This window comes from Crocodylus porosus, unplaced genomic scaffold (genome assembly GCF_001723895.1).
Source record: "Crocodylus porosus isolate Cpor-Errol unplaced genomic scaffold, CroPor_comp1, whole genome shotgun sequence".
NCBI classification, from domain to species: domain Eukaryota; kingdom Metazoa; phylum Chordata; order Crocodylia; family Crocodylidae; genus Crocodylus; species Crocodylus porosus.
In genome coordinates, this window is record NW_017728947.1 from 43,213,128 (window position 1) to 43,222,090 (window position 8,963).

General features: G+C 51.4%; 1 protein-coding gene across 1 annotated transcript; it reads left to right on the top strand.

Moving 5' to 3' along the window:
• Position 1: 1 nt before the first annotated feature.
• Positions 2–5,390, top strand: ZNF408 (zinc finger protein 408; the record flags this gene model as incomplete). Its single annotated transcript, XM_019551027.1, has 3 exons — positions 2–336; positions 1,902–2,227; positions 3,324–5,390. Coding segments are annotated over 3 exons (2,628 nt in total), but the record flags the coding sequence as incomplete, so codon positions are not given.
• Between the last annotated feature and the right edge of the window lie 3,573 nt (positions 5,391–8,963).

The following is an 8,963-nucleotide window of genomic DNA, read 5'->3' on the forward strand; positions in this document are numbered from 1 at the left end:
CCTCCTGCCGGGCCGTGCATGGGCTGCCGCCGGGCCTGGCGCTGGGGCCGTCCCGGGCGAAGCCGCGGGGGCTTGGCGTGTGGTGCGTGGGGGCGGCGCTGCAGCCTGGCGCGCTCCTCGGCCCGGCCCGGGAGGACGAGGGCGACGGGTCGGGGTCGGGGTCGGAGCCCGCGGCGGTGAGTGCGGAGGGGCGGGGCCGGACCCGGTTCTAAACGGCCCCTGGCACCGGGTGGGGGGGTCTGGTTGTCGTGGGGATGGCGAGACCTGTCCCCGGTCTGTTGTCTTGCAGGTGCCGGTGGAGACCTGCCTGTGCCCATGCAGCACCAGCTGGAGGAGGTGCGTGCCTGCCTGTGCCCTGCGACCAGGGGCTGTGGTCACCCTGGCTTGGGTCACAGTCCTGCTCAGCAGCCCCCGGGCCTGCACAGCACCTCCATCATAGAGCAGCGGGGCTGGACCCACATCCAGGAGCATCCCTGTCCCAACTGCCCTCTCCGTCGCCACCGTGTCACCTCTTGGCAAACCCAGACCTGATGCAGGTGCCAACCCGCTACCTGTTCCTGGCAGGGCACAGCAACCGTGGCAGATTTGCCAGGAGTGGCTGAGGATGGTGCCGGTCACGCTGCAGGCCGTGCTTCTCGGTTTCCCGCTCTGTGCTGCCGGAGAGTGCGGTGCCGCTGGGGCAGGGACATCCTTGGCCTCCTGCCCCAGAGCTGGCTGCGTTTCAGGGGTGGGGGAAGTCCTCTGTACTGGGAGATTTGCACCCATGCCCCTGTTGGAAGAAAGGGGCTGCTTGCATGACAGGGCACTCCATTGCTTCCTTATTTGTGAGCAAAAGGGGGAAGGGGAGAGGATGAGCCCTAACTCTGTCTCTCAGGGTTATTTCTGCAGCAGGACTCCCAGTGGCCACCTGGACCCCCAGGCAGGTAAAATATGAGGTTCACTCAGAAAGTGATGCCTCTTGTTTTTCACTCAGCCAAACAAGAACATGAAACTTTCACAGAAAAGTTGTGCACCATAGCCAAACACAGCTATTTTTCAATGTAATCTCTTCAGTGGGCTTTTTTCACTGGTGAACAAGGGCATGTATCCTGACATTGTACAAGAGTCACTGGGAATGTAGTGCCTCCTGATTTTTATCTCCTATGCAAGTGCTCATTTTATTGACTTTTTGCCTCAGGGAAGCCTGTCAGGACTCAAAAGAAAATGAGTATTGTATGCAAAGACCCCATACCACCAGACGTGGTACTTCTGGATAATGATGTTTACCCACATACCAGCTTGCACACCATAGAGGCAATCTCATTGCTTGAGTGGACTGTGCTGCCCCATCCTGCCTACAGCCTGGAGGGGAAGGATGGACTGCGAGGGCAATGTTTTGGAGATGACAGTGAAGTGATGGAGGCTGTGTGACAGTGGCTGTGCAAAAAAGGCTTTCACAATGTTGGGATATGTGCCCTTGTTCACCAGTGGGGAAAGGCTGCTGGTGGACTTTGTTGAAAAACAGCTCTTGTTCAGTTATGATGTATACATTTTCCATGCAAGTTTAATATTTTTTCTGTAATATTTAGTTGAGTGAAAAAATAGGCATTACTTTGATTGGCCTTCCTGTTTAGGAACCATAGGCAAGTCTGTTCTGGACCTAGGTAATAGTTACCTGCAATCTGAAAACTTAAAATCCTAGGATAATAGGAAGGTAGGTCTGGAAGGGACCTCATGAGGTCTTGTTCAGCCCCCTAATCAAGGCATGGGAGGGCCTCTTGCAGCCAAGGGCTTGTTCCATGGGAGGACTCCTAGCTACCAGCTGTTCAGTCCTGCAGGCCTTCAAAGCCTGGTACTCCCATGAAGCACATAGGAGCCACTCACCCTCACATGCACATTGATGTTTGCCTTGTGTCTTGCAGCTTGGTGAAGCAAGGCCACAAGGAGGATGAGGCAAACGTAGCTTTGGTGTGGTTCAGCGGAAGGCTCCATATCCGAGTGTGGCGTCCCATCCCTGCAGGTTCTGAGTTGTTGTACTGGCCTAAAGAGGCCCATGATGGCCCTACCGAGGGGGAGGGAAGAAGGCTGCCAAGTGCCTCTGACACAATAGCTGTTCCTGAGGAAGAGGAGAATCCCAATGGGGAGCTGGCAGCAGCAGCAGTGACAGAGACAGGAACTCCAATGGTGGAGACTGTGATTCAAAGGGAAGGGGCCTCCCCTGCTGGTAAAGCAGCAGAACCTTTCTCAGGTATGTTCCTGTCACAGGACACAAGGTTTTGTTCTAACTTCCTTTGAAAAGGTTGTGGCTACAGTGCTGTTAAGCAAAGAGCAAGCCCTCCTGAACACAACCTGTGAGAACTGGTTGCATTAACACGCCACTAGAGTAATGCTTGCTGCCAAGATTGTGAAACCCTCAGGGGAGCCAGTCTGAAAACACTTTAAGCCTTTCTAAACCTCTATCAGTGTTGATCCATCCCCATGACAGCAGGTGAGCAATGGTTCCCTGCCTTCCTCTCTTCCTTCAGGAGAGGTGGCTGGGGATGTGAGGGGAGTTGGGACTACTGTCTAGAGCAGGGGAGGTCAACCTGTGCATGGGTGCCATGAGAGGGAAAAGGGCAGCCTGCGTGTATGGCATATAGCAGACTGGGTAGGGGACAGGCAGCAGAGTGGCAGATAGGAAGCACAGGGAAGAGAGCAGACAGCAAAGCAGCAGATTGGGTAATGGAAAGGAACCAGACTGGTACTTGGTGAGTGTACAGGGCTAATTTGTGTTATGTCTGCCAAAAATGTTGGCTCACACTGGTCTAGAGTTCTGTGGAAGAGGAAGAATGTGGCTGTGATGTAGGAGTTGACTCCATTACTGTGCAGTTTTTTTTAAGCTAACCCAGGTGGAAGGTGGGACACTATCAAGTAGCCATGAGCTCATACTATGCAGAAGTGACTGCATGGTTCCAGTCATGGCTGCTGTTCTTCCAGTCTGAGAATGCATACTGAAGACTGGCATTTGTGCATTGAATTATTGACTTCTAAGAATGCATGATGAGCCAGTGAACTGTGGTTAACACTGACCCTGCAGTCACCATTAGCTCCACTAACCTTATCTTTATCTTACACCACTGCCAGAAGTACCAAAACGCAAAGGGACATGCCCTACTGCCCAGCTTTGCCAATCATGACACAGTTCCCAGGAATACTACCTCTGTGGCATGTGCTTCCGATGCAATGGAATTTAAATTCTTCCCTCTCTCTAGAGTGAAAAGTCTGCTTGTATTCCTCCCTTCTGTGGTCAAGGAACTCTCTTGCAGCCAATTTTTGATTCTTTCCCTGATTCTGTATTTATGCAGGTTGCTCTGATATTTCCCAAGTGATGGACAAAGAAACCAGAGCCCAGGATGTCCCTACTGATGAAGGCAAGAAGCAGCCAGCCAAATGTTCCCACAGGCTGCAAGGCAACAACCTGGAGGATGAGATCATGACTCCTACAAATGAGCTCTCAGAGACTGCGATCCTGAGGAAAGAGAACCATCACCCTGAGAGTACTTCAGCAGCTGAAGCTGGTAACAGATGCAACAGGGGGTTGGTTAAGGGTGTGGATCCCCTGACCAAGGCAGAGAAAGCAGATGGGAAGCGAAGAGAGGCAAGTTTGGGAAAGCTCCAGCTGCCACTGCCTCCATCAAATGGAGTTCGACTCAGTGCTCGCTTGGCTGGGAAGCCACGCAAAATTCACACATTGACCGGCCAGTTACGGAAGTGCCTGCAAGAATGCAGTGCCAGGGTGTCTGGGCAGGAGGCCAACAGTTCAATCACTTATGAGGGCGAAGGTGCTGTGGAGACCTGTAAGAAAGCTGGAAAGGTTTCCAAAGGCTGTTCCAAACTGGAGTCCCCAAAGCCCAGAAAGAAGGGCCTACCTGATGCTTCAGAGGAGCAGAATGAGTACCCTAAAGTAGAAGTTACTGTTGAACTGGGGGAGGGGTCCTCTGATAAACTGGATGTCTCCCAGCAGAAGTCCCAAATTCAGGAGGAGGAGGCCAGTGAGCGCAAGTACCACTGTGGGGACTGTGGCAAGGCCTTTCTTCAGCTCTGTCATCTCAAGAAACACAGGTTTGTCCACACTGGCTACAAGCCATTCCTGTGCACAGAATGTGGCAGGAGCTACAGCTCGGAGGAGAGCTTCAAGGCCCACGTGTTGTTCCATCGGGGAGTGCGCCCCTTCCAGTGCAAGCAGTGTGAAAAGGCTTATGGCACGAAGCGAGACCTGAGGGAACATGAGGTGCTGCATACAGGCAAGCGCCCCTTCACCTGTGAGGAGTGTGGTAAGACATTTGCTCGCCGACCCTCCCTGCGCATCCACAGGAAGATCCACCTCGCCAAGGAGCTTGATCCGGCCAGCCCCAAGGGGTGTGAGTGCGCCATCTGCGAGCGGCGCCTGGCCAACCCTGGCTCCCTGCGTAATCACATGCGCCTGCACACTGGGGAGAAGCCCTTTGTCTGCCCCTACTGCGGCAGGGATTTCCGGCAGCAGGGCAACCTGCGGGGGCATCTGCGGCTGCACACTGGTGAAAAACCCTACAAGTGCCGTTTCTGTGGGGACGCCTTCCCCCAGATCCCAGAGCTGCGGCGGCACCTCATCTCCCACACAGGGGAGGCCCACCTGTGCACAGTCTGCGGCAAGGCACTGAAGGACCCCCACACACTGCGGGCCCATGAGCGTCTGCACACAGGTGAGCGCCCATTCAAATGTGAGCAGTGTGGCAAGGCTTACACGCTGGCCACCAAGCTGCGCCGGCACCAGAAGTCCCATCTGGAGGACAAGCCCTACAAGTGTGACATCTGTGGCATGGGCTACACCCTCCTACAGAGCCTTACACGCCACAAGATCACCCATCGGACGGCCAGGGACTCCAACAAGCTGATGGAGGCTGTGGTCTCTCTGGACAGGGACATGCAAAAAGCTGCCAGGAAGAGGCCCAAGAGGACGGCCCCTCAAGTGGGGGATACAGAGGAGCCTACAGTGCTTGTGGTACACTCGGCTTCCACAAGCAAAGCAGAACTCCTGATAACTGCCAATGGCCATTGCATTGCCACATTTCCACCCACAGGCAGCTCTCCAGAGCCCATGGTGCTGGGCTCTGAGACCTCTGCAGGGCAAGAACCGATAAACAAAGACATCATTGAGATCACCATCTCTGAGCATGAGGACAAATGCATCATTGTGCAAGACAAAGGCTCCCCAGGTGACTTGGTCATCATTCAGGAGAGTGTGGGCTTCAGTCATGTGGCTGAGGTGGTGGAAGTGGAGACTGGGACCTGATAGTCTCTCCCCACCCTTGCCTAACCTATTTAGCCTTGCTGCATCCAGACAGGACGTGCGTGTGTGTGTATTTATAGATATATAAAAAATCTATTTTCCAGCTCTGTTGCATTTTTCAGTGGTGCCAGCAGTCCATGGCCCTACCCAACAAGAGGAGAGGCTACGCATGTTCATACTGGCTTGTGCCTACTAGCCAGGAAAGTTGGCAACTGATCCAGGTATCAGGGGCAGCCACCCTTCCTCTGCTGGAGGCCTGAGGATAGAGTGGGTTGAGCCTGGGGAAAGCAGGAGAACCTCCTTAGAAAAGAAATTTCACTCCTTTATCCATACAGAAAACTGAGCTACTGCTGTCCACATTCTAGTTGGCCAAGGGTGGACAGAAACCAGTGTTCTTTATGGTGGCATTTCTCAACCTATGGGTCACAACCCAAAAGTGGGTCGCAAGAATATATAGAAGGGTCATGAACAAAAATGGATCAAGAAACTTGAAAAATGGATTCTCCTTTAAAGGAGAAAAACCTTGGAAAACTGGCTTTTCCTTTGCAGGCTGGCAGAGTTCCAGCCTGCAAAGGGCTGCTTGGGCCCTCCCCTGCCCCACACGCTGGGGGGACTGGGACCTGGGGAGGGTGGGGGGCAGTGGATCAGGGCTGAGGGGCACTGGTTGGGACTGGCTATCAATGTTTACAAATGGGTCCTGGTACAAAAAGATTGAGAACCATTGCTTATGGGCATGCTCCAGCAAAGGCAAGGGCAAAAGGAAAGGACAAGGAAAAACAAGCAGGTGCTGAAACAGTTTTAAATTTCCCTTCTCCTTGCTTTGGCTACACAGCACTGCTGAGCTGCTGTTTTTCAAGTACTTCTTCCCTTCTAGGTTTTCCACTTGAAACAGCAGCATCTCTGACTTCCAGGAGAGTGATGCTAGCATTAGGCACAGCTGGAAAGATACTGAGTTGGTTACTAAAATAAGAATAATAGAAAATTAGGGTTGGAAGGGACCTCAGGAGGTCATCTAGTCCAACCCCCTGCTCAAAGCAAGAACATCCTCAACTAGATCTGAGCCAAAGCTTTGTCTAGCCAGGTCTTAAAAAGCTCCAAGGACAGAGAGTCCATAACCTCTCTGGGTAACCTGTTCCAGTGTTTTACTACCCTCCTAGTGAAAGAATTGTTCCTAATATCTAACCTAAACTTCCCTTGCTGCAACTTGAGACCATTGCTCCTTGTTTTGTCATCTGCCACCAATGAGAACAGTTTAGCTCCATCCTCTGTTGACCCCCACCCCATTTCAGGTACTTAAGGGCTACTATTAAACCCGCTTTCAGCCTTCTCTTTTCTAGCCAAGCTTTATCAGTGTTTACTGATTCTGCCTGTCTGCGCAGGTGCTGTTGCCAGCAGGGCTTTGGCTTCTTTGCTGGGAAGAGATAGGATCCACCTGATGAAGAGAGGGAAGACTATCTTTGCAGACAGGCTTGCTAACCTAGCGAGGAGGGCTTTTAACTAGGTTTGCTAGGGGATGGAGGCCAAAGCCTTGTTTGTCTTAAGTAGGGAAGTGGGTGACCGGGAGGAAGAGCAAGTAGGAGGGGGCAACAGAGGAAGTGTTCTCATACTTCCTGAGAAATCAGGGCAATCGGCTAGTTACCTTTGGTGCTTGTCCATGAACACATGGAGCCTGGGAAACAAGCAAGAAGAATTGGAAGTCCTTGCACAATCATGGCACTGTGATATGATTGGAATAACAGACTTGGGAGTTCACATGACTGGAGCACTGTCACGGATGGGAACAAAGTGTTCAGGAAGGACAGGCAGGGGAAAAGAGGAGGAGTTGCACTTTATGTAAAAGTGCCATATGATTGCTCAGAGCTCCAGGATGAAACTGGAGACAGGCTTTTTGAAAGAATCAGGGTTAGGGTCAGAGGCGAGAGCAGCAAGGGTGATGTCATGGTGGCGGTCTGTTATAGACCACCAGACCAGGAGGAAGTGGTGGATGAAGCTTTCTTCATTTTGTGTTGCTTAGACAAGGGAGACACCTGTACCTCCAACTGTTCCTCCAAAGTCAGTCCCTCTAGCAGCCTCAGAGCTTCTGGTCCCTTTCTCTGAATTTCCTCTAGTCTGTCAGTCCCTTGAAGGGAAGGAAATGGACAACTCCAGGGACTACATTATCATAGTGCTTGTGAGGGAGGGAACCCTCTTTGCTCCAGGACCTGATGTGTCTGTGTACAGAGCCCACCCCACTTGTTCTCTTTACTTTCCTCACTGCAAAATTTGCTTTGCTGCCTCCTAAGCCTTAGCCATTCTTGCTCCCCCTTTATCTTTATGCTGGATTGTGAGTGCACCCGTGCTTGGAGCACTTTCACAGTGGCAGCAGCAGCTTCATTCAGGGGTTGGAAATGAAGCAGTTTTGCTACATTTGAATCTTTCTCAGCTCAATTAGAACATAGCAGATGGCACCCTTTTGAAGTGTTCCCCTCTTGAAAGGGCCCCAAATGTGACTCCATTGCCTCATTTTCTCAGCTCATACCTGACTCCTCTGGGGCTGTCGGGATTATTTGTCCTCCCAGTGTCCTGCTTCCTATTTAGTATTATCTAGGAACATCACTAGGTCTTCAGTCCCAAGTGACAGAACAAACCCAAAGGCTGCCACAACACTGTTCTCTTCTTTAAACCTCTTCTGTGCCTCATTCCTCTTATTTAGAACCAAGTCAGGCATTGGGACATGATCAAGATAATTTGATTTAATGTTGATTTGTATCAGTAGTTCTCAACTGGGGTACCATGAAAACCTGCCAGGGTGCTGTGACGTCAGCACTGCTGCCACTGCCATGAGGTGGATCTACCCCCCATGCCTCTGTGTTCAGGAGATATATTGGAGCAGAATTAGGAAGAGCTGCAGCAGAAACAGCATGCAGGGGTGCCTTTCTACTGCTGCTGCTTCTCTGTTCAACTCTGATATCTCTCTGAAAAGAGAGGTGTGCGGGGCAGTTCTGGGAAGGGCTGCAAGGATGAGCAGGCACTCCTACCACTGCACTCCACCTGGTTGTAGTTGCAGTGGAGCAAATGTAACTATAATGATCAAATCAATAACATTAATTTATAATATAATATTTATGTTATAATATATTTAAATTGTGGTTGCTTTTTTTAATGGGGTGCTGCTAATTTTTTAAAAGGTTTTGCCAGGCTGCCTGGAGTCTAAAAAAGGGCAAGAACTACTGACTTAGTAGAATAAGCCCCCATCACCAGTGCTTCGCTGACATTCGGTTACTACCAGCAGAGGCACTATATTCAGCCAGTTAGTTAATGTCGTGGTACAGAGCAGATGGTCTCCGTATGGATACCAAACTCTGTGGGGGTGGCGGCGGGGACGAGTGTTTTTGAAATTCGAATGATTCACAGGAAGTTCTGTCCTTTCTGCTGCTCCTCTGGGGACAGGCACAGCTCTTGTCTTTGTCAAATATTGACTTGCCTGTAGAGTGTCCTCATTGGAGCAGAGATCTGTGTGTGACTGAGGCCTCTGTCCTGTGTCATAGCTTTGCTGGCTTGGGGATTTCATAGATTTCATAGACATCAGGGCTGGAAGGGACCTCGGGAGATCGAGTCCAGCCCCCTGCCCAAAGGGCAGGAAGTCAGCTGGGGTCATAGGATCCCAGCAAGATAAGCATCCAATTTACTCTTGAAG